The sequence below is a fragment of the Watersipora subatra genome, chromosome 4 (genome assembly GCF_963576615.1).
Source record: "Watersipora subatra chromosome 4, tzWatSuba1.1, whole genome shotgun sequence".
NCBI classification, from domain to species: Eukaryota; Metazoa; Bryozoa; class Gymnolaemata; order Cheilostomatida; family Watersiporidae; genus Watersipora; species Watersipora subatra.
The window spans coordinates 13,261,007-13,288,464 of record NC_088711.1 but is presented as its reverse complement, the minus strand read 5'-3'; the positions used below and the strand labels follow the sequence as shown (position 1 = coordinate 13,288,464).

At 36.0% G+C, this 27,458-nt stretch overlaps 1 protein-coding gene across 1 annotated transcript; it reads left to right on the top strand.

Moving 5' to 3' along the window:
* The first annotated feature begins 482 nt into the window (after window positions 1-482).
* Window positions 483-27,458, top strand: LOC137393937 (uncharacterized). The gene is made up of 8 exons (XM_068080649.1): window positions 483-610; window positions 2,930-2,965; window positions 3,613-3,667; window positions 4,579-4,823; window positions 7,436-7,623; window positions 15,624-15,746; window positions 16,163-16,318; window positions 27,206-27,458. Exons 1-8 carry the CDS (start codon window positions 581-583, stop codon window positions 27,456-27,458), a joined length of 1,086 nt encoding a protein of 361 aa, XP_067936750.1. The 5' UTR covers window positions 483-580.

Here is a 27,458-nt window from a genome sequence, read left to right as displayed (position 1 = left end):
AGTCGGACAGTGGACCACCATGCTCACAGTTTATACTCCGAGCCGTGTGTTTGTATGGATCTATACAATTAACTGATTGTATATAAAGTGCTAAATACGAAGTGTTCATTTTTGCCTAACATATCATTAAATTCAGCAAGTCTAGTAATATCGATAACTTACATTTTTACAAAAATGTAAAATTCAAAATTCGGTGAATGCTGAGGCTGTCTTCTCTCAAGAATAGGATCATCAGAGGCTGTCAGAAAAAAATTATGGAAAGTGGCAAAGGTGATGGGAATTTCCAATCTACTCAGGGAATTTCCCTCAGGGATTTTGTGACTGGTAAGAGGCTCCCTAGTTAGTCAATATTGCTGTCGTCTCATAAACATGAACACGGTTGTTAGGTATGTTACATGCGTGTATCACTATACGGCTCTGCATGCATGTATCACGAGTGCAGTTGTTGAGCACTTTAAACTTCTCAGCATATTTCTACAGACTGGATTCTAAGACATCACAATCAACGAACTTGCGTTCTAACGTATAAGTTATAGGGAAATCATAGCGGTTTTTAACATCTTCTGCCAACCTCGACGAGATGATGAGTTGTTCGAAGAATATTAGTCAGGTAATTCCTTTAGTTCAGTCTCATACTCAGTGGTGCTTGCATCAAATACATAAGCTGTTCATTTTTGTTACATAGCTTTAGTGAGGGACAACCATAGCAGAGCCCTTATAGTAACGAGAGAGCAAACCCGAAGGTTTGCACTATTGTTAAACAAGTTTAATTTCAAATATATATTACTTTCAAATGACTATGTGAGTTACTTATAGCTGTTTAGTGCAGAGAATGGCCAATCTAGGGATAGAATAGACATGTTTATGCATACATCATGATCATATAAACAGTTGTAAGCACTCTGTATGAGGAAAACAACAAAGTTGTTATGCAGCACCAAGCCGCCACGATGATACATCAATCTTTGTCACCAGCCTTCACCACGATGATACACACCAGGAACACAATAGCTACAACCTAGCCAAATACGGCAGTCTCTACTGCCAACGCCTGTGTGCAAACCATTAACTGCTCAGCGGCCTCTGCTGCTACACGATGATTCTGTCTGTCCAGACCACCACACGCCGATGATAACTTATCAGCAAAAGATAAAAAATGACAGTACAGTACACATATTCCGCTCCTTCAACAAGCTTCCCCTTAACACTAGTTCACTGATTTATATAGAGAGTTTTGTTCACAGATGTCCTTAAGCGGGACATTGCCGAAGGTTACACAAACCTGAGCCATAGGCTACACACACATGCTCTCACACACGCTCGCTCTCACACACACACGCTCGCTCTCACACACACACGCTCTCACACACACGCTCTCACACACACGCTCGCTCTCACACACGCTCTCACACACACACGCTCGCTCTCACACACACACGCTCTCACACACACACGCTCGCTCTCACACACGCTCACACACACACGCAAACAACCGTTGTTTTGTGTGTGTGTGCGTGCGTGCGTGCGTGTGTGTGTAGCCTACGGCTCGGCTTCGGCAATATCCCACTAAAGGACACCTGTGGTCTTGTTAGCCAGTCCCCAGCTTTCCATAGAAGCCAGCTTTTGTATTACTGGCCAATCACAGGAAAGCCTAAGATATTTATGTAATACTCCACACTACATGTGAGTTTAAACAATAATAAAAATGTAATATGGATGACCTCAGCCTCACCAGTTGTCGCGGTAACCAAATTAATTAATAATAACCAACTACGTTAGCTAATAACTCTATTACTGTTGCTCTTATGTTTTACAGACATCTTTCACCACCTTTCAGAAGGCTTTTCAAATGAGAGCTTTTAGTTTCGTGTTGCTTTAAAATATCCTGACTCGTTTGTGTTGTGTCTCAGCACTAGTTAGATCAACTTGATTCAACTTAAATAGAACTTGTTTCAGTTAGTAAGTTACTAGTTAGAAAGATGATAAAACTTAGCAGTTTTCTTCTCTACTTAAAACTCAAGGAACACTGTAATTTATTTTATGAACAGATCTATTAATCTATCCATCTGTCATTTGCATAAAAATTTTAATCCAACTTTTTTGCTGACTGTTGAACAAATGCCTGACTCGTTAATCTTGTTTCCCGCGGAATTACTGTTGTTATTATCATAGTCACTTCATTTATTATTAGTTGAAGTTTAGTAGTCATAAAAGTGCTTGAAATTTGTTGTTGCGACAGCTAGAGCCTCTGTTCCTGAAGATGAGGTAACTCGTTCCGCAAACAATAGAGGAAATATAATCTCATACAACACTCACACTAACGCTCAATCAGTAAACGGCTGTATGATATTTTCTATGCCCTCCAAAATATGATATATTCTAATCTATTTTATGCAATATATATATCTGTGGTTTGTGGTTACTACATCTTGTAATATTAATTGTTTTACTACAATATCTATGTTGTCCAATATCACTCTTTCATCTTGCTTGCCAATAAAGGCTTTTTTGATTATTCAATTCAATATAGAATTCATCATCAAGTTGTAATAGCAACCTTGACATCAATTGCGACCATTATTTTTAAAACATTCTAACCGTGGGTACTAAGATCAATGCGATAAGCGGCTATTGCATCCCTCGTAGTACCCTTGTTCTAAAGGACTCCTACTACATGTAGTTTTATTAAGAACTTTCATGCTTTTCTAGCAAGATAGATTCAGTATGACCCTTTGAAGTAGGATAATGAGCTTACTGTAATGTTTACAGATAGAACCTGACTGGCAGACAGCGCTGGTAGTTCATGCCTGTTTACTAAGATCTTATCATTATAGTATTGCCTAATGGATATACATGCATTCAATGCAAACTTTGTGTGCAAGAATCTTTAGTTTAGAATTGATAAGGAACTTTTGCTACATGTTTGTAGGTAAAACGAGAGGAACTGGGACGAGCTCTAGCAAGAGTAAGTTACTTCTGGCGAGAGTGAGTTATTTATAATAGGACAGGGTGTGGCTGGCTATACAGTGCTGTACGGATACCAGACTTTTGACACAGGATAAGAATCTATCCGAATCCCATGTTTCGTTATGATTAAGGAAGTTGTTGAATCTGAGAGAATGAATTTAAGATTTTTGATTAGAGATATATGCATCAAGTGGGCTGTCTGAGACTTTGAAAACTGCAGCTTCCTTCAAAACATAAAATATGTTGAGAAGAGGCAGGTGTTAAAAACTCATATGTAGCTGATCTTTTATTTGACCCTTTCTATACTCTCAGGGCTGTAAATCAAGCTGATCACACTTTAGTAGTATTAAAACATTGTCATCGCTGTGATACATAGGGCTCTTGGTTTATTTGAGTACAAACTTCATCAGCTAAATGAATGCCAGTTTGGTCGCTCATAAATCGTACCATAAATAAAGTTGACTAAAAGCATCTTAAGAAAGATTTTCACATATTTATGGCTAATATGTTTACAAAGAAACTGAAGAATAAGTCTCAATAACATTAAAACAAAAGAAAAGAGAAAACGGTGAAGTTTACACCAGTACAAGTATAGCTATCATTTTTAGTCATGCTCTGTACACCTGGATGCCTGTATTTCACCAGGTGGAATATCAATACCTGGACAATCAATCAGAAGCGGTACTAGCTACAAAACAACGTGAGTATCCACTTTTCAACCTACCTAACATAAGTGATTATTGCTTTAATTAAACCTTTAAACTATAACTGCCACGTGCAACTTTTATTGTATTTTCTAGGTAAATCAGACACGCCGATTCCGATTTTGTACTCAAAATAAAGATTGGTCCACTAACCTTCAAAGTCATTTAGGCTTTTTTAAAGCGTTTCAATATCCATTTCGAAAGCATCACAATCGGCATTACAAGTTCCGCCCATAAATATGTGACGAAACCTAGCTTTTTCAGGAACGGAAGTTAGGAATATTTAGCTCGATTTAGAATAATAGAGATGGGTGTCTTAAAACCCATTATTATCTAAATCCAGCCTGTAAAATAATCTCAGTCTTTTATGAAAGTTATATAAACTATTTAAAATTGCTCGTAGCTTGTTACATGATGTTTAAATAGGCTGAACGTCGAGAAAAGTGAGTTCAACAAAGTGCGATTTTAACACCATCGCGCTTTTTTAAATATGCAATGTTAAATAGCTTATTAGTCTTAAATCTCAGTCTTTCAGAAAAGACTGAGATTATTTTTAAGGCTGAATTTAGATATTAATGGATTTTAAAACAACCATCTTTATTATTCTAAATTGGTCTAAACATCCCTACGTAACTTCTGCTCCTAAAAAGCTAGGTTACGTCATGTATTTATGGGCGGAGCTTGTTGTGCCGATCGTGTTGTTTTCGAGACCGATATTAAAACGCTGTAAAAAAGCCTTCATCACTCTGAAAGTTAGTGGACTAATCTTTATTTTGAGTACAAAATCGGAATCAGCACGTCTGATTTACTTAGCAAATACGATAAAAGTTGTATGGGACAGTTATGGTTTAAATTACGTGTAAGATTAAAATGATTAGTAACCATAAGTCCACATATGCTTTTTTAGAGTTGGTGAGAACGATTCAGCATCAATTATTTCGACAGCATCTTTCGGACATCATATCATCTGTACATTGTATCGGCAGCCACGCAGAAGGCACCGCTGTGGCGACATCTGGCTATGACCTGCATTGCTGTCTGAAACTGACTAGCTCAGGTGTAGTTGAGGCATGTGAAGACAACTCATATAAGAAGGTCTATGGAGGCCCTCCGACACTTCTTGACAGTAAAGGATATCTCTCTACAGTAGAGGTACAATTAGAATGCTAACTGCAATCGGATCGCAGGATTCAATTCTGTACCTTGATTGGTATATTTCAATTTAACTAATAGCAGCCATTTTAGTGAAGCTACATTCTTGGCAGAAGTTTTAACACGTTTGCTTATGTTTTTCTTTAAGTCTGAAGTATCACAGCATCTAGTAGTTCAACTATCTTTATAAAAGTCTGGTCAGAATCTTATTGGTAAAAAGGAAGTAGAAAATCTCCAAAGTTATAGAAAGTATGATAAAACTATGAATGACAAGATAGTACGCAATGTAATAAACACCTAGTTTATTAATAACAAACAACAATATGCAGCATGTAACTATTATGTAACTATTATGTAACTATTATGTAACTATTATGTAACTATTATGGACAGCTTTGCAAATACAATGTATCAGCAAAAATTTATAAATAAAGGCCAGAATTCCCCCCCTAAAAATGAAAATTTCCCCCCTTCATTTGGGAATTCCCCATCATTTGGGAACCACTGGACTAGTCACTTCCAAGTGCTGTTTGCATAGAACTTGTCTTATACTGAATGAGTAATAGATCTCCAACACAACTTTAATTTCGGCAAACAGTGTGGCCAGTTGCACAGCATGACTTTTTATTATTCAACCAAAGAGTAGACAGAGAACAATTGAATTGAATGCAATTCGATACAATTCAGCGTAATGCTGAAATGAATATACAATGAGTACCCAATTGGTTGAATTTCTAATGCTATTGATTACTGTTTATACTTTCCCGTGATTTAGAACATAAGCCTGCACTCCTTTGCTCTTAGCTTCACTGCTCTCTGCTTTGTCTCTTGTCACATAATCCCCCCCCCCCCCCCCGCTCCCCTAGAATGCTGGATCACAGCTACTTGTATAGTGACTTTGGTGTGCTTATCCATTGGCTTTCCTCCCAACGTGGCTGCATAGCGGTTTATCTATTTTAAAGGTCTAATTACAGGAAAGCTAAGATTGACAAATCCATCACACTACTATTTAAAACACACAAACTATTTTTATTAGCATTAAGATTTCCCCCAAAAGTCTGAGAAAAACAGGCTAGCGAATGAGTTGCTACGGATACGAGGGTATTTTCCTTAGCTTAGCCTTGTCTATTAATCTGATATTTTTTAAAAAAGTTCAGTGTACTTTTTATATTACATGTTTTTTTGGTATATGTGCAGTTTATGGTGCATAACATACTTAACAAAGTAGTTCACTAGCAATAGAATAGATTAAAATTATTTGCACTATTTGTACCAGAGGAAGTCAATTCAGAATCCAGACAATCCCTTTTAAAACTGTTTTGTTGAATAGATTGTGACCAAAAGCTGATGTTAAACCGCACACCCTCTGTTTATATTACATAAGTTAAGAGTGAACTGTCAAAGCCTTGCAAATCCATAAATGAAACTATAAACTTGACAAATCTGAAAATAGCATAAATTATTGGTAGAATAACTCCGCACAGTAGCTATTGGCACTATGACCATCGGCTATAACCAGAGTATTTTTTGCTTTTATTATAGTAATGTGATAATTCTGTTTTTTTTTAAATCTGTTTTTTTAAAATATATCTTACAGGAGTTGCAAGTCCTCTAAACAAGCGTTTGCCGTATAATTTTGTGTGATCAATTCTTAAATAACCTTCATGAGTATATTTATTATGACTATGGCTGCAATATGCTTTGAATTATTTTAGAGGAATAATTGTTTTGCTTAGTAGCAACCTAACAAAACCAAAAATTTAATATTTTCATTCCACAACATAAAGAGCCAATCACATGCAAGGTTTGTTCTCTAACCTCCAAATAAATTTAGTTTCTTATAACTAATGAGTTGGGAATTAATTTATTTAATTCACAATTCATAGTTTTTTAACATGAGATTGGGATAATTTTTACAACTGCTTCAAGTTATGCAGGTTGACTACAACTCATTCAAGCAAAACTAACCATAAAAGTTTTCAATATGTCATAAACCAGATCTGGTGAAACTATCATAACTGGTGTCTTTCCTGATCATACTAAAGATGCTGAATATATTGACATTGCTTTGTAGATACACTCATTCATAAATACATTGGCATCTATAATAGATGCCAGTGTATAAAATGTGTTTGTTATGAAAACTTTTATTATAATAATTATAATAGGTATATGTATGGTATATTAGATACATGGTATGTGTAAATGCAAAGGCTTTAGATGAATTTGGTAGATAGATAATATGATGGATTTTTCTTCGTGAAAGAATTCATTTAGTGAAATGAAAGAAGAAAAGTTTTGCATAATTAACATTATATAATGGAGCAACTCTGACAAGGTCAAATTCTTATTTTATTTGTGGCAGGTCCAGCAGGTTGAGAAAGTTTAAACAAATTCCTTTTTCAGTTCTTTACACCCAAATATTGAAGAAAATACTATCACTAAAGTTGGTTGCTCTTGCAGAGCATATTTCGCTTGGGTTCCAGCATATCCCCTAACTTTAACCACACTAACGAATAAATAGGATTTCAGCCAATTATTTATATCAGAATCTTTGGCATCATAAGCTGAACTATATCAATACACTTTTATGGTATTTTTTATTGATACAGGCAATAAAAGACCTTCAGAAGCGCATAGATTACATCCTACAATACCATAAAATCTACTTCAAGGACAAACTGATTCATATGACCCTGGAGACAAACAACTACATGATAGTGCTAAACGTCTCCTATGAAAGGATTGAGCTGAGCGTTAACATTTCTGTGGCCTTGGAATATGAACATCTGCGTAAGAGGTACGAGGTATGGTCTTCGGTAAGAGGTACGGTCTTCTTTTTATTCTACTTGGTTTAGCCAGCGTCACAGCAGCGTAATAAACATGCTAGAAGCAGAGCTGCCAGCACTATTGTGTTTGTGAGTCTAGTAGAAGTAAAGGAAGCGTATGATATAGCACAAGCAAATATCATCTGTTTTCGTTGAAACCTGTCCAGCAGCTGATTGATATAACAACAAGGTTGTGCTTTGTATGTAGCAAAAATACTAAGTCAAAAGATCAGAAACCACACAAGCATTGACAAGGCTATTCTAAGCAAGCTTGTGTAGCTAAGATATAATGGTTGTAGCAAGCCACACTAACATGAACAACATTAAAATAAGATTAGTGAGTAATGCATTGTAAGCAGTTCTACAACTACAGCGTTAAGATGTTACACTACTGGTTACAGCAGTTGCACTGTGAACACGTAGTATCTTTCTTGTTTTTACTAATCAGTACAAAATATTTGTGAAAACTTTGTAGTCATATTCTGTGAACTTCTTTATGATATGAAATTTTAATATTTTAGCCAAAACCTACCAATTATCATGCTAGTTGAGCCTGGTTCCCATATCGATTGCGAGACTCCGGCGGTTACTTGCGCAGCAAAACGTTTGCGATGTGAGGCTCGGCGGCTTATGTTCACATATAAGCTGCATGGCTAAACATAATCGCGTAATCAAATAAAATGTTCTCTCACCATGCAGTTTCTATAATGGTGACCTTCAGCCGTACAGTGCATTTCGGGGAGGTTTTGCCTGCGGCCTTTTGCGAAATTTGAACAGCGCTAAACTATGGCGCTGCTGCCGGCAACTACCGGCGATCCTTAGCAGTATCCGGCGCGTAGGTTCCCACTTCACCGCTAATAGCCTGCGGTGCTGTCACCGGTGCTTTGCGACGTATATGGGAACCAGGCTTTTCACGCAATACTGGCTTTTCCCAAGTAGCTAAGCAGAATACTAGCACTTCACTGCTTGGCTGCTCTTAAGTCGTAGTACTACAGGGAGAAAAGACAACTCTGATATACATTAGGATACCGGAGTAGCATCAATTATTAGAATTTAATAGTTTTCATTTTTTGTTACTAGAAAAAATACCTTACACCTGAGGCTTCCATTAGCTCCTTAAAGATGTGGTTGCGTCAAATTTGAGTTGGTTTTAAAAGAAAGTTTTTTGTGTCCATCAGTTGATATGTTGTTTGTTGTGTTAGGTGATCTCATTGTCAAGATATTTGAAGATTAAAATTAAAAAAATTGATCACGTTAAAAACGCTCAGGCCAAAAAAACATGCCCAGACTTGCCCAAAATGATGTACCGCGTGGTACAACCTGTCTCTATCTCTCATATTCACATCGGCTAATGCGATAAAAGTCTAGTCCTATGCGGCTCTATTGGCATAGGCCTATATTTTATTTTGTATTTGCTCATGTTGGCTAGAATAAAATTTTAAATCCAGCTACAGATACATTATTATGAATGTTTCAAATGCCTCAAATAAGGGAAATTGAAAGCTTGTCATATTAACTTCCTCTAAATGCTGTGTAAACATTTGAGTACCGACTACCAATTCTACCGGTCTACGGTAATTAGGTTGTCGAGTTAGCTTATTTTATCACAACCTTAGTATCAGCTATAAGTTCTCAGTTGCTACACGCGCACCGGAAACTAGCTGCTAAATAAAATAGGCATGCCGCCATCTTTGGAAATAATATGCTCGAATACATGGCGAAACCAACTGCATCCCAAAAGTTATGTATATTCTACGTTATCTAGTCATTATTAGTATCAGTTTGTAGAAAATTTTACTGGTCCATTCGATTAGTTAATTTAAATACAAAACAAATGGTTTTATGAGTTGACCGAAATAGTGAACGCATAACAAGGTCAAGTTCGTTGAAATTAATGTTACCAAGTCTTTGAAAAGTTAACGCAATATCCTAAAACTAACCCATATGATCGGATTATACATAACTAGACAGATTAATTTTGCCTAAAATCGCCATTACAACTTGACTAGCGTTTTCTTAATCAAAATTAAGACGGGTAAACGAAACGACGATAAGGCCGTGTGACAGAGAGTAGAACCATTGAGTCGTGCGCATTTCACGAGAAAAAACATGCACATTTCACCAGTCTATTGCATTGTCCAATTGCCGAAGGTTTCTGCATTTACCGTAGAAGCACTGAAAAGTAATCGTTTCTTTTTTTGCCGATTCTACCGGACTCTGACATTTTGGACACTTATAATGAGTACTTTGGTATTCCAACTGATGTCCAAAGCAGTGAAAGTAAAGGAAACGATGATGATATTTTTCTAACAATTCTTATAAGATTATTACAATATTTAATTGTAAGAATAATTTTTCGATTTTATGAGATTATTATAATATTTAGTTATAAGAATAATCATTCGAATTTACAAGATCGAAGTATATAGTGACAATGCAATATGTTACAGTTATTATTTTTCTAAAGATTTTGTTGATGATACTGCTGCTGTGCCCAATATCGCGGTACCCAATATCGCGGTACTGCCAAGCCATTTTTAATATCAACAAAATTATGTAAAAGGCCTACATTTTCTTATAGATATACATCTATTTCTATGACAACCAGCTAAAATCTGTTTAGATTTTTAAATTCAGCATAATTTTCCTACGACCAATTGTTTGGGAGACTTATGACAAATGCATATGTGCACACAAGTCACGAAAACTATTCATCAACGGCCGTCGCAAACCCTTGTACCGAAATCTCATCAACAAATTTAACCATTTTTCAATGGAGTCGTTTAAGTATACTAACGATACAAAACACATATTATTAAACCTACTTAATTATGTTACCAAGTCTTTATTATTTGTAGAAAATTTCCTAGGCCTTCCCCATCTGATCGGATTATACATAACTAGACAGATTAATTTGCCCTAAAATTGTTATTAAAACTTTACAAGCCTTATTGTTATCAAAATTAAGACCGGCAATCAAAAGGCCGAGCGACAGAGAATAAAACCATTAAGTCGTGCGCATTTCACACAAAAAATGTGCACATTTCACCAGTCTATAGCATTGCCGAAGGTTTCTGTAATTAACGTAAAAGTACTGAAAAGTTATCATTTCTTTTTTGCCAATTTCAAAGTAACTGACATTTTGGACACTTAGGAGTACTTTGGTATTCCAACTGATGTCCAAAGCAGTGAAAGTAAAGAAAATGACGATGATATTTTTTCTAATGATTCTTTTGAGATAATTACAATATTTAATTATAAGAATAATTATTCGATTTAATAAGATTTAATTATAAGAATAAGCATTCGAATTTACAAGATCAAAGTATATAGTGACCGATGTTGGGCAATATGTTACTGTTATTATTTTTTCTAAATAGTTTTGTTAAATAGATTTTCTAAAAATCTATATAAATATCACAACTTTTTGATATTGTCAGCTATGACGTTTTGAAATGTAAACAAAATTGTGCATTGGTTTTCTATTATTACTGTATTACTATATTAATAATATTGGTTATTCTAATAATATCAGTGCATTTTACTTCTAATATTGCATTTCTCCTATTGCTGGGGGAGAGATATAAACACATAATTTTCCTTTTATTATGGCTGTTTGTTGTACATAATAACACCCAGTACATTACAGCTACCATTGCAGTTATACTATTGCACTGCAGTGCCATTTGACTGCTAATATTGCATTTCTCAACCATCAGTACCCTTTCTTTTTTCCAATATCACTTTGGTCATGGGCTGTATGGCAGAATTTTTAGTTAGATATACATACAGAAATCTAGATAAATATCACAACTTCTTGATATTGGTTGCTATGACCAATGACATACAGCCCCCCAGCCTGTGTATATTACACCGCAGCTTGCCATTTTACTTCTAATATTACATTTTTCCTATTGCAGGGGAGAGATATAAACACATAATCTTTTCCTTTCATTATTGCTGTTTGTTGTACATAATAACACCCAGTACATTACAGCTACCATTGCAGTTCTCCTATTGCACTGCAGGGCCATTTGACTGCTAATATTGCATTTCTCAACCGGCAGTACCCTTTCTTTTTCCATTATCACTTTGGTCGTGGGCTTTATGATAGGGAAATTTCTAGTGTATTTAATATGTTCTGCAAATCATGTTTTGCATTGTCTTCAACAATATTATTTTATTATATAATTTTTACAAGTCAGAAAATTTTCGTCACAGCACAAAATTTTTATTACAAACATCCATCCAAGTTGTGGCAATTCACATAGTTTCAGTTCATATAATAGGACAAATTAATCTACTGCTGCAAACTCAAACAAAACATATTATGGTTGTGTTGCTGCACACATCCGAGTCTCTCTTTCCCATTTATGGCAGTTTCCAGACCGACACGACTGCTTCGCTAATGAACCTGTAAACATAAACATCCTGCAACATTAAAACAAATGTAATAAATGTCATTCATATATATAATTATGAATATATATGTCGTTCTAACGCGTATCTACTGGAAGCTTTCAATTTGAGAGTTAGATAGATTGCGAGTGTAATTTTCAAAATGAATAAATGTTTAACATAAGCATAAATACGCCGAACTAACAATTGTTTGTTGGCTTGGCCACAGCTTAGTTTCTGAGAGTTGAAGATGAGCATTGATCAATAGATTTTCCTCACTTTTTACACACGGAACATAAAGGTTTATAGTCTGAACCTCGACTGGTTTGAAGCCCGACGAGTTTGTATATCGACAACGGTTGGTCCAATCTTGACAATGGTTTTACTATTTTACTATTTACTATTCTCTATTCTCATAGTAAATGAGCGATTTATATGTAGACGATTTATTTGCGCAAAAATATCTTGTGATCCATCTGATGCAGCACTCCCCAGCTTATGTAAGCCTAACAATATTTTGTCCAACCTAAATATATAGAACGAATACTAAAATAAGTAACAATAATAAACATGGTTTACTGTTATGCTAAAAGTGTGTTATATTTGAAATCTAAACTTCAATGAGTAGCTTTGATTTTTATTTTTTGAAGTGAGGACTAAACTGCGAAAGGCATCTATTATTATTTGTTGAAGATTAGTGTGTGAGAGCATCAGAATAAAGGATAAAATTATTGCAAAACTGCACCAGCCTTTGTCGATATTCAAACCAACCTTTGGCTAGATTCGGACCAACCTCTGTCGAGATTGGGAATTGTCTAGGTTCGGACTTGTTGATGTTGGGACTCTTTCCCAACATAAATTCTAATCATAAATCTAACTTACTAGCTACAAATGCCAAAGAAAACGCTATAGCTATTTCAAATGTTAAAAAGTTGTGAAACGAGTAAAAAGTTATGCAACGATGATTCGTGATAGCAAAAAGTTATAATTTTACTTATTGGTAGAGGTATTCATGAGTACTAAAAGTATTACCGTTAGCTTAGAATATATGTATAGGATACTCAAAGTTGCAGATAAATTTACCTCCATTCTCCTATCTTCCTCTGCAGCGTAACGCTGCTGACGCCTGTCAGCTCTAACCATAACCTGCCTGATGATTCATGTAAAATAAATATGTCGATGCATGTAGCTACTAGAATCTACTAGTAGTCGATGCGCGTAACTAACTACAGTAATACTTCAACTTACGAGTGCTCCAACGTACGGGAAACTTGAGATACGAGCCAGCTTTCGAGCAAGTTTTAGCACTAACATACGAGCCATTTTTGAGATACGAGCACTTGAGTCAGTTGCCAAGTATGCCGGAGGTGTTTTATGAGAACAGCATCACTCTGTATTTTTCAACTGCTCAGGTTATACTGTTGTACCGTGTTTTTTTGTGCACGATTTTCTGTGCAGAATTATGTGAATTAAACTTACTGTGCGTAGACCGAAAGTTTGCCAGTAAAATGAAAGATAATACATGTACAAAGAAAAAGCAAATGATAACAATTGATATTAAACGGAAAAATATTGAAAAATATGCGAAATGTGTATGCGTGATTGAGCTAGCTCGGGAATATGACAGAAATACATTCATAATATCAAACAGAAGGATTATATTCAGAGCATTTAGTTCGCAAAAGGACTAACCATAGTTTCTAAACGGTGCAGCGATCTTTCACGACCGCTGATGGCATTGGACAAACAATTGGCCGGTGACAGCGTAACTGAAACGATGCTATGTGAAAAGGCCGGCGCTATCTATCCAAACTGTTTAATAGACATTCGGACAAGCTGGCTAGTGGTCGTGCATTAACCATTTGTGACGACACTTGTGTTCGTCCTTATCGCAACATGTTGCAAGGGCGACAAAGGCAAACGTCGTTAGATAGGTTTATCTTAAAACGGCTGGCTAGTCGTGAAAGCGAAAAAAAGGAAAGATTTCTCGCTAACCAGCAAGAAACTTTAAACTATGAACGCCGAAGAAATTTTAATTACATTTAGTTGAAAATGAAAGTTTGCTTTTAGGTTTGCTTCTAAGTTTGTCTTTTAACACTTTGATAAAATCCAAATTTATCAAAGTCAATTGTTGTAACGAAGGATAACTTATGTCTCCCTCCTTGGCAAACGCGAGTGTTAACTGCTATTGTATGTATTTAATTTTACATTTTAATTAATCACATTTCCTTGCATGATATTTTATCTGTTGCTTTTTGAAAGCATGTAGGACGTAAGGAGAATAACCAACATGTTCTTTTTGTTACAGTATCTTGTTTTGAGTGTTTTATTTGCTTATTTTAGAGTGTGGAAACCAATCAATATATATTTAATTGTTCTATATATAAATAAATTGCACCAACATGCGAGTAAATTGACATACGAGCTCAGTCTCGGAACGCATTAAGCTCGTAAGTTGAAGTATGACTGTAGTGATAGAGTAATCTCCCTAACAACGAGAATGTTTGACATCACAGACAACTCGTTTTACATAACGAGCGATAACATTAAGCATGACCTATATAAAAATTTCGTGCTGATGATTGGCTAATGAAGCGATCTTACATTTATCGCTCGTGGATTCTTTTCACATGCATCACTCTTATGTCACAAATGAAGCAACCGCTGGAATCTGAGCTTTGTAAAAGATGGCCTCATTCAAATGCATATATCTCTGGATAGGGTTAGTCTACAAAGACAAAAAAGACATCAAACTGTAGCTGATGTGTTAATCTTTTTGACGCAACCACATCTTTAAGTTAACAAAATCAATACCTAACGACCAGCGCTTGATAGACTGGTATTCATCTACCAGTGTTTGACAGACTGGCATTCATCTACCAGTGCTTGATAGACTGACATTCATCTACCAGTGCTTGATAGACGGACCTTCATCTACCAGTGCTTAATAGACCAACATTTATATATCAGTGCTTGATAGACGGACATTTATTGACCAATGCCTGAAAGACTGACTGACATTCATCTACCAAAGCGTGAATTGAGAAGCTGACAGCTATCTGCCAGTGTTTGGTGTGAGATCCTTTTAACAATGGTTGACTTTATAATCAGGCAACCTTCCCTCAATGTTTGACTTGAAGGATTTATTTGCATCTACCTGTTTCTGATATGAGATATTGAAGCATGACAGATTTTAACATACCCTAGTTGGACCTTACACCAATTGGGCCAAAAACTAAGCAGAAATATAAAACTAAAACATAAACTCAGTTACAATATTTGGATGGAGCTTTCAGCAAATCTTCATATAACAACAACATCAAACAAGAACACCTTGTGGTGTTATCTACTGTTTGTGTACTTTGAGGAGCACATATATCTTACCTAGAAGCATATCTAGTTATGGAAAAGCGTGAAAACAAAACAGGAAAAAAGAATTTTCAGAGTTGCAATTGTTTCGCTAACCTTTAGGTTATTTACCCTGTGCATTGATCCTTATAATAATTCTGGCTGTGTATTCGTTTACCAAGAAAATTCTCTGGTTTTAGCAACAAAACGTATACTTTGGTTGCAGCTACAGCATTATAGGTTTTCCTAATGACTTGGTTGCCAGACCAGAAAAGGCCTATGGTAGAAGTGACCTCTGGAAGGTCTCGTATTCACGAAATGAACGTGACAAACTGTCCAAGCTTGACAGGTGAGGTCTGGTAGATTATATTGGATGAGGGTTATTTGGTTAAAAGGCATGATTGGTGTCAAATTATGCTAGCAATGATGCTCTGTTTCTTGCTGGAGTCTGGCTGACACTAGTCTTACTAATGTTGCAGTTTTTCTGATGGTTAAGTATTTTTGGTGGTAAATGTGGTACTTCCTTTTGATGTGATAACTTTAGGGGTCGACTGTAATGACAGTACAGTCATAGCTCGACAAACAATCTTAATTTGTTTTGGGACAGAGCTCATGTATTAACTTACTCGTGTCTCAAAGCACCATTTACTATATAAAATGTACTTTGAAAAAATCTATTGTGTGTTTATTTAAATATTATAGAATATGAAAAACTGTTATCCTTTTATGTTTCAAGTTTAACTAGAAAGTTGTATGCACATTTAGTGAGAAGCTCACTCTGCTACGACTGATGAAACTCATTAAACAACATACACCACAACTGCGCCCCCTGTCAAGTTTTTTCCTCAAACATGCGTTCCTCAAGATGACAACGGACTACCCAAAGGCAAGCTGGAGCAGTCCTTCAGATTTCCCAGAAAGGTACAAATTTTTGTTTAGCTTGCTTCCTTGTAGAACATCATAAGAATGCCTTTATATACAGACACGCACCCATTTTTATGCAAGAATTATTAACATTAATAAACATATTCAGGATTTTTATTTTGTTTTCTCAGTTCGTATTAATTGTATCATTACCGAATCATCTTTTATTGTAATCGTAGCATAACTAACTTAATTTAGCTATTACTTGCTAATTACTTCACATTTATATCTAAACATTTTTATAGTTGTTTTATTTTTTTTGATTTATTTGACCTGCATGAAACATTTTCCTTATGATATGAAATTTGAAAGTTCCAATTGTTTGACAAAGTTTGAAAACTTTTACAGTTGTTTTTATTTTCTCTTAAATTATTTCAATCACACAAAACACTTTTCTCATGATATGTAATTCGAAAGTTAGAATGGCAAATGGTGTAATATATTAAATTCAAATCAAGTTTGTGCAAAGATTTTTTATTACCCGGGCAACGCCGGGTAGTACAGCTAGTCTTCTATATATATATATATATATGCTAGCTGCATTACCCGCCTACAGGAACAGATTCATGTACAGCAAGAGGTTTATTGAGAGTTGTCTTTCATACTGTAAAACAACTCCAAATATCCAGTCTACTGAAATTTTTTTGTATTAATCACACTATGCATACACATATGCAGTCATATAATTATGTCAATAATGTTGGGAAGAACAATGGAAATCTGCAATACGTTTTACAGCTAGTCTACAATGCATCAGTCCCAAACCACTCAAATCGGAGTTGCCCTATTTGTGTACTGAGAACTGATAATGAAATTGACATTGCTAGGCAAAACTGAAGTTCTTCAAACTGGCAGTAATGAAAAATTTTGTATTTTTTAAAAATTATACAAAATATTTTGCTATCGCCTGCATTTATTGAATGGCGACTTCTACATGCTTAAAACACTAATCATGGCTCACCATTTCTTCGTCTATAGCCTGTGTTTTGACATGGTATATACAAACAGTAATGAGGTTGTGTTGATAAAATTTATATGATGTTTGTTTGTATGATGTCAAGGCAGATACATCATTAGCACCTTACAATAATAAAACATAACACCAACATAATAGCCTTTTTAGGAGATACAATAAGGAAAGCGAATGCATGAAAATGTATATATACTGAAAAATATGTTAGAAAATGCTGCACGTGGTATAGCAGAACATGAAGAACATAGCATGACAGCAATAACACAATGTTAGTTCGACGCAACACTTGCGGATAGACAACATTTTTTGTTTTTCTGTCGGGTGTATGAACAAACAGTTTTTGGCTTGTGCCTACTTTTGAGCAGGCGACATACAGCTGGTCATGGCTAAAGCAGGGTAACAGTAAATCGATACCAGCTGCTCTCTTTTTTTTCACCATCGCCTATCGCAACCCTTGGCGTACTCGTGCAAGTTCTGTAGCCGTAAGTTACAGTAAGCCTACTCGTAGCTGGAAAAAAAATTAGTAACTCAGCTGCCGAAGGAAATGAACTTGTCCCACTATCACGAACGGTGGCAAATCCAACGTTATCAAGTAGTTGAGGTGTGGCAATTCATATACAATACACTACAACATTGAATGAGAAATACTTACCTTTTCGAAGTAGAAATTCAGTAGGTAAAACGCAGTAGCAGTACCCGTGCAAGTTCTGTAGTAGCTGTAGTTCTGTAGTACTCGTAGCTGGAAAAAAAGTAAAAGTAACTCTGCAGCGGAAGGAAATGAACATGTTTACTATCACAAACAGTGGCGAATCTAACGTTTTTAACCCTTTCACTGAAGTAAACTCATTTATGCGTTTTCTATGGTCGACCACGTAGACGCATTTTTGCGATTTTACCAGTAATTGCTAGTAAACGAATTTTATTATTCGTTGATAACATAACCAATGGTCTTTAGGACTTTTATGGTAGTGACAGTGTTCTCCTAAGATTTCTCTATAAAATTAGCCTAAAGTTTAATATTTTAATCTTTGTTTGAGAATTTTCAACCTAAAAACAATTTTTAGAACAAAGATTTTTTGTGTAAGTTCATTAAACGCGTCCGAGTTAGAAAACAAATAACTACTTATGTTGATGACATTATAGCCAATTCAGATTTTCGTGATTACACAGATAATTAAAATAGCAATAGCAGCACTGACTCTGATGGTGGTGAAAGTAATGGTTTTATGAGAATAAGGAACATTGTAGATCTTTTTAGTTTCGTAGCTTCACACCGTTTTATCAATGCACAAAGTATAGATACAATGAATTTTTTACATAACAGTGCTTGTTAACATGTTGACAAAATGAAATATATAACCAAAACAAACGTTCTAGCTGGAGTTTGAAATTGAAAAAATATTGTATACATATGAAGCTATATCAGCAAAATGGCTGGCAGTAGGCCGATAGCTAAATTTGTACATGGATGCAAGTGAAAGGGTTATGTATTGAAAGTGTGACAATTCATAGACATTACAACATTGAACAAGAAGTACTTACCTTTTTGATGTGGAAATTTAGTAGGTGAGAACAGCGTTTTTTCCAGTGGCCCCAAGAAACAAACGTTCACTTGACCTTCTCGGTACACGTTGGCTGTAAATATTAATTGCATGTAAATTACTACTCATTAATTTATTTTATTTAATGAGTAGGCTTAGTACATCTGTGTAGCTGTATAGACACCTTTGTATAGGCCGCAGAACTCAGGACGGTGCTTTTTAACACGGCAGCAACTTTGCTGTTTAAAACGGAACATTGCCGTTGGGCACTGTAAAGAGGTGCGCTAACCAGAGATCACGTGATTTTTGTGTAAAAATGATGAATAGGTTATGTATAGAGGCACACTAACCTGAGATTCCTGTTAATGCGCCCTAGCGGCAAAAGAAAAAGCCACAGAATAGCCGCACCGTTATATAAGCAGCATGGCTCACAAAAAGAAAAAAGTAGCTGCTAATAGTCCGAAAAGTACGGTACTCTATAAGGCAGATACACATACACACATGCACACGCACACAGACAACGATTGCCGTTTATATAGTAGATATATTTCAATGTTGGTGTGTTGTTCCAGCTATAGCTACTGAAATCTTGGGATAAAGAATCTGTAAAGCAGCAGATTTAATCGCGGTACCTCCCGTTCATCAGTCGGACACCTTACTAAACCACGCGAGCTTGATAGATTCGTTAAAGATGTGGTTGTGTCAAAAAATTCGATTTAATGAAATTAAGACCCATAAAAGGCTAAAACATCAGCTACAATTTGATGCCATTTTTGTCTTTGTAGACCAACCCTGTCCAGAGATATATGCGTTTGAATGATGCCCTCTTTTAAAAAGCTCACGTTCCAGCGGGTGCTTCTTTCGTGATGTCACTAGTGATACATCTGAAAAGAAACCACGAGCGATAAATATAAAGTCGCTTCCTTAGCCAATCATCAGCGCGAACTTTTTATATAGGCCGTAATAAATGTTATCACTCGTAAAACGCGTTGTCTGTGATCTCAAATTTAGGGATTTTACTCTATTATTAAATCGCATGGACATCGATATTTACTAAATTAATTAACATCGTTACTTTAATGAACTACTCGATCAACACGTTTTATTGGCAAACAACATAATTGTAAATATTGCTGCGAAGGTGACTCCGAGTTTTCTTGGCATCAGGTAGTTAAAGTTCTACGGAGGAAGATCGGAGAATGGAGGTAAATTTATCTTTTACTTTGAGTCTCCTATAGAGTTTCCTGTTGAGTTTACATTCAGATTATATTTCTCTGTTTGAGGCTAAGATGTAATTTCCTGTGCGTGCGAGATACGTGTGTACAGTGAGTTCTTGACGGCTTCTTTTTAATCTTTAGCATCTAGCAAAACAATGGCTTAGATTGATGAATATACTAAAGATAATATTTTAGTACTCATTAATACTTTTACTAATTAATAAAATTATAACTTTTACTATCACTAATCATTGTTTTATATTTTTTTATCGGTTCACCTAGCTACATTTGCTTCAAATTTTCTGTGGCAGTTTTATCTAGTAAATTAGATTTATGATTTGACTTTAGATGTTCACTTTTCACTTAGGCATATAGAAAGTGAAGAAAATCGATTGATCAATGCAAATCTTTAACTTCTAGAACCAAAGCTTCGAATCGTTGGCTTGGCGTACTTGCGCCTTTGTTAAACATTTATTCGTTTTTAAAATTACACTCGCAATCTATCAACTCCCAATTTGAAAACTTTTAGTAGATACGCTTTAGAATGACATATCTATGAATGACATATATTTATTGCTTTTGTTTTACTGATTACAGGATGTTTATGTCATCCCACCAGCCGAAGCAGCTTTGTCAGTGTGGAAACTGCCATAAAGGGGAAAGAGAGACTTGAATGTGTGCTGCATAAACCATGATGTTTTGTTTGAGTTGTTGCAGGAGATGAATTTGTCTTATTGTATCAGCTAAAACTATGTGATTGGTCACGACTAGATGAATATTTTTATTAAAAGCTTTATGCCGAGATGAAAATCTCTTTGCTTGTAAAAATTATACAATAAAATTATACTGTCGAAGATAATGCAAAACATGATTTGCAGAATATTGTAGTGAATTGGATACGGTATATGGATGTCCGCAGAACTGGAGAATGTGAGTTCAAATCCAGTTTGCAGCAGACTTCTTATCCCAGACTTCTCTATCCCTATGTATATTCTTTTCAAAGACGTGCTGCTTATTTTACTTACGGTAGTAAGAAACTAGTTTTCGGTGTGGGCAATGATATTGTTATGACGGGATTTGGGCGTTTTCACATACTCGAGTTAACAAGAGGGAGTGAGGGGATTAATAACACGAGCGAACTAGCCTTACAATCCCATATAACAAGGATTATTATTTGCACTCGCTTGGAGCAAGAGTTTTATACGTTTAATATCTTATTTCTTAAAACATTATTAATATTAGTTTTACTAGCAGAGACACATAAGTAAATGATTATTACATGTTTGATGTTATTATTAAAAGCTTAATAAAATGAAAGTACACAGAAATCTGTAATACCTGTATTGAAGAGAGAGTGCACGGCCAGTTGGGCACTCCTTCTAGGACGTCCACAATCAGCCACGACAAGCTTAGATTTTGTTTGTTGGGTCAGTCAGCAGAAGGATCACACATGTCTATCCACCAGGAATCTAGGAGAGAGAAGACACGCCACATAGATAGTGGAATCTGATCTCTCGAAACTTCAGAAAGTGTAGATGGGATCACTTCTGTTTACAGTCAAGGGAGGGACGGTTATCAGGAAATTATCCCACTAAAAGAGAACTTGGGCTACAGTTCATGACCCAGACCTGCTGGTACGAATCTATTGGCTAAGGAAAAATCGCGCCACCCTTAGGCTAATTCAAACGGCAATTGCGATGCAATGTGATATGCGCCTTTACCGCAGTACAGCGCAAGCCATGAGAATCAACCCGGCGCCGGATGTCGGGAGTTATCCAAAGTAAGATGACAACTCCAAGTCTCAATAGGTAATTAAAAACGGCCGAAACCAGATATAACAATATACAGTCCAAGGATAGGCGACGGACATAATGTGGGCGGGGCTTTTGGGAGGCTGTATATCGTTAGTGTGGGTAGCAGCGGAACTGTGCTGATACAAAGACCTTATACTACATAGTTTACTTGACAGAATTACCGTAGACCGTTAGAATTGGTAGTCGGTACTCAAATGTTTACACAGCATTTGGAGAAAGTGAGTAAGACAAATTTTCAATTTTCGTTATTTGAGGCCTTTGAAACATTCATAATAATGCATCTGTAGCTGGATTAAAAATTTTATTTTAGCCAACATGAGCAAACACAAAATAAGATATATGCCAATAGAGCCGCGTAGGACTAGACTTTTATCGCAAATAGCCGATGTGAATACGAGATATATTGACAGATAAATACCGCGTGACATCATTTTGGGCAAGTCTGGGCATGTTCTTTTGGCCTGAGCGTTTTTACGGCGATCAGATTTTTTCGGTTTTAATCTTCAAATATCTTGGCAATGAGATTGCCTAACACAACAAACAACATATCAACTAATAGAGAAAAAAAAGCTTTCTTTTAAGATCAACTCAAATTTGACGCAACCACATCTTCAAGCAATATATGTCGCTATATTGCACAAATAGGCTACCGCTTTTGGTAACGACGCAAAGCGTTAGCTTAACATCATAAGGATAGCTCTTATTAGTAAGCTTGCTCAAATTATCCATTGGCAGTGTGCCAGGCTAATAGCAAGGGGCAGGCAACTCTCATTACCTCTTATTGTTTATAAACTGATTTTTAATACTCGAGCAATGCCGGGTAGCACAGCTAGTATATTGTTATAAATCACTTATACAAAAAAACCATCACACTATCCCATTGGCTGTTCTTAGAGCATTAAAAGTTATATTCAATACATGCGTCATCTGCACCTCTAGCTCTATTGACAACTATATAATACATTCGAATGTCTATGCCTTGATGCTTTACTATCAGGCTAAACTCTATAAAGACTGATGCTTTTATTGTTTATATGTAACTTGTGATACTATATGGAACATGCCATACTCAGCACATGCTAGTACTCATATGTAGGTAGGATGCTATGATCTCTAAATGTAGTTCACAGTTTAGCAGCACAAAGGCTGTAGCTGCCTTTGGCGATTCTTTTTGTCATGAAAGCAGCGCTAGTGTTTGTCATATCAGCTGCCTTTCAGACCCTCTTGATATGGTCATATGAGCCTCTCTTCCAAGCATGCACCCAATTTTAAAGAGGTCATGATCCCGCTGTGTGACCTGTTGACCATGTTTATAGCTACAAATCATTTTGGGCAGTAACTGAGGCTTGATATCAAGTTGTTTTCTTCATATTTCATTATTGAACCACTGATGAGAGAAAATCTATAATGAATTGATCCAATTGTTTGAAATATATTGTTCCTGTATTGGTGGCTGAACCTCCTAGCAAAGGCTTAATTAACATTTTTACTTCCATTCACATCAGAACTAGTGGTAGGTAGTATGACATGCTTGTGTCATAATCGGCAAAGCTTGGATAATTTCATGTCCTTCAAATGAACCACAAGGACTAATTAGGTTGCCTCTGGTAGTCCTAGCGATGACCAATCACCAATGAGCAATGACCTCCAAATCTCGAGTCAGAGGAAAAATACGGCCAACATGCCTAGGAGAAATTCCTAGAGATGGGCACTTGAGTTAACATGCTTGCTCGAGCAAGCCTTATGGTTCATCTCACATATGAATTGAAAAGAATCAATTTTCTGGTATCTTTTACTTACTATAGAATTGTATTGACTCGGAGCATCCTACTAGTAAGAATTGAGTCTTTACTGTCACCATAAAGGAATTGACTCGTTTCTCTATTTTCAATAAGCAAAATGACTTGATTCAAAATGCACAGATCCTTTTCTTTATAATTAGAGTGATGTCCTAAGTAACACAATGGTTTACTTGATGTGTGCCAAAACGAAGATGTCAGTGCAGTCCCATGTTGTCATCTGCCCACGTTTTTAAAAGACTTCAATGTCACTGCGAATAGGTATTTTATTGGTCAGTAATATGTACTACGCATAAGCTTTACAGTTCGCTCATGCACTGACTTATTTATAAGCTTTATAGCTGCTCGCATTTCATTCCAATAAAAAGCCTTTACAATGACTCACCTTTGTACTTATACAAAAGCAACGATCAGGGATCGCACTATTATCAGATCTACCCAAAACTTTACCACAATAGATTTAGGAAGTTAGGTCATGATTGTGCTAAAAACAACCCAGTTGCATAGTTTTTCCTTTACTCACGAGTAAAGAAACTACCTAGTGAAATTCTTCAACATTAGACCGAGGATATTTTTGGCTACTACATTTTTATATTAGACAATGTTTGTCTGCGCATTGGTCAAACCGCAAAAACGATACATTTTTCTTTACGGCCGGTATCACTAAACTACAAAAATATTAAACATTATTTTTGTTTTTCAAATGCATTAATTCTTGTGCAGAATTTTTGCTGATTCTAAAAAAATTTTAAACTGAAGTTGTATGACAGAAACTCTGCTTTTGCAGGAAAATACCGAGTGTATGCCAGCAAAGAGTGGTCGGCATTAATTAATTCTACCCGAACAAGCAATGAAATCTCTAGTGAAATAGTTGATATTTGCTGTACAAACGGTCAATAGACTGAGCTAATGGAATTAGCTAAATTAGCGACTGTAGGTTATTGTTATTTTGATATATTGTCATAAGTTAATTTTTATAAGAATTGATGGGGAACTGATTTTGCTTTTTTGGGAGAGTTGAATTGAGTAATTAAAGATAGGATAGCTAAATAATTGGGAATTGAATTGTTAATTTTTTGATGATAATTGAAATGCATTAAGTTATTTTTCAAAGCCTTATAAACATCTCTGGAAATTCTAGGTGCAGGAGCTACCAAATAAACCTGCTATGCAAAAGTAGTAATGAGTTACTAAGTATTAATGAGTCACCAACTCCATGTTATGTTGAGGCGTAGAAGCAACTTATGGCCAGATATCCATCCTGACATCTCGTAGCCAGGCTTGAACCTCTGACCTGCCAGTCAGCAGACCAGAGTAATAGCCACTACACAGCGACTACTCTCACCAAAAATTGAAAGATAATTACCTAGCCCTATTGACACAACCATTATAGCATAATTATATACTGTATGTACTACTGAATGCCTGGTGTTGCACGGGTAATACAATAATTACCAAATAAACTTGAGTAACTTACCTGATAAGCTAGTAACTTAAGTTAGTCTAAACCTTTACTATGGTAAGATCCACGTTTGAAGCCAGCTTAACAAACGTTACATGTAATGATCAAGCACGCTAGTTTTTCCCAAGCACTTAAAGCATGCCTATTGTCACCGATGTAATAAGTATGTGCACTATTATTGATCACTATGGCCAGTTGGACACAGTCTACACTCTAAAGGGTTAGTTTGCCTGTCTGCAGCCCAGGAGGTTCCGAGGTCACATCATCTGGGATTTTTCACACCGGTACCTAAAACTTTATCACTATAGCTGGACAGACGGATTGCAGACAAACACTGAGATTTATATATACCCTATATATACTGTTATTATAATAATGTAATTAATGTATTTAGAGCACAAGTTTTAAAAGGTGGCTTAATTTCTAGAGAATTGGAAGCAGGTGTAGCAACTGTATTTAATCCTGAACGAGAGTGCTTTCTTCCATAATATTATATATTCTATAAAATGGTGACTGCTATGAAACTCATCTAGAGCCTTTTGATAAAGTGGTGACTAACGTGAGTGAAATATAAAAAAAACAGAAAATGAATTTTTATCATTTTATTTCATCTATTTAAAAAAAGTGAACAAAGAGGGTAAGGAGTAGTTGTTCTGTCTACAAGAGTGTATAAGCAGTGTGGCACAGAGAATGAGACATAGATGACCATAGACCTTAATATAGCCTTAGTAAATATGATGTGTCTGTTTTGCTGATTCCGAAACTTTTGCCGAGTATTTGAATGTCAGGCAGTACAAGCTTTGTTTGTGTTTATTATAGCACTTAGCCTAGCTTTCAAGTCACCTACTTACTGAATATAATTATATCGGAGAGTGTGGACCACAGGCTAGCCTGGTAATGCACTCAAGGATTTCCACCACGCACACACAAAACACAAACAACAGGGTAGACCCACTAATCGTGGTCTTCCGCACGAAGATTAAAAAATACTAACAGATGTCAATTCTATCGGCCAAACACAACCTACTAATTGGTGAGCAACCTATTAATGTATCCGAATACCTCATATAAAATAGGCCAACCAAGTTACATAATGGTTAATACCCATTTTTTCTCTGGAAATATACCTGTCCGCGATTTTTGGCCAAGAATAACCAGGGTTCATCATACACCAAAATGTCTCTTTCGGTTTACGAAAGTAGCCCGTTCTGTTTATTAGGTTCAGGCGTTCATATAAACACCCTGCCCCGAATAGAGGCTACAATGTAAGCTAATCACAACACCATACAATACCCACATGATAGTTGTAGTAGTAGTAGTGGAGTGGTAGTTCATTTGCGTGATCATGATTTATTCAACACGTGAATTTGATTGGCTTAAAAATAGTTCAAGTTTCGGTACGGGAGCAATGGACCCGCCCGATAATGTTAAATAACGGACTACTTTCAGAACCTGCATTTTTTCCGCGATTAGTGGGTCTACCCTGTGTTTTGTGTGTGCGGGGCAGAAATCCTTGAGTGCGTGACCAGGCTAGCCCGTGGTGTGGACTGGATTATAAGTGTTTTCATTGGTGGTTAGATTGAGACATAGGTCATGTGAAAATGTAAAGAGTCAAAACCTGATGCATTCAAAATCAAACCTGCAGTCTGTCTATTTATACAAACTCATTAGATTATTAAAAACCAATTAGAAACACATTTCAGACCCCGAAAACTAGTAACTAAATCTAGCAAGTTAAAACATGTGTCTGGTCTGACACTGTTTTTACGTTAAAGCTAACCTTCACATTTGTTTTTATTATACATTTTATTATATTTATTTTCATTATATATATTTCTTATATTTTATCCTGCTATATGCTTCTTATTATAGCAGTAAAATCATTGAAATGTAAGTGGGAATCATTCCAGTTCATGTAATATTTAGGGGTTTAAACTGCTTGTTGAAGCCTTAATTACAGTTGACTTCACATGCCAAGTTTGACTACCTACACAATGGATAATTCAGAGCTGTAATGTACTGCCGGCACATTCTACCAGTACATTGTCATTCATGTTGTATTTTTGATTACTGTTTAGGTTTAAAGACATGGTGAAGGTGATGTTTACTTCTCTGAAAAAATCCTTGCCCTGTTTCTTTGACAAGGGTATTAACTGTTTACAAGATGTAACAGATGCTGAGAAATCTCAATGCGCAGGTTTTCTAGGAAGTACCATTGCCAATGATGATTATGCGGGGTTGGTTGGAGCGGTTCCAGCTACATCTGTAATAGTACCAGAAAGGGTACTCACTGCCTACGATGAGGAAGGATGGGGTTGTGCTCTAATGTAG

Coding starts and splice junctions, on each gene's coding strand:
- LOC137393937 (XM_068080649.1), top strand. CDS start 581: ATGATGAGTTGTTCGAAGAATATTAGTCAG. Junction 2,966..3,612: donor TGGGACGAGCTCTAGCAAGA/GTAAGTTACTTC, acceptor GTATTTCACCAG/GTGGAATATCAATACCTGGA. Junction 16,319..27,205: donor CCTTCAGATTTCCCAGAAAG/GTACAAATTTTT, acceptor ATTACTGTTTAG/GTTTAAAGACATGGTGAAGG.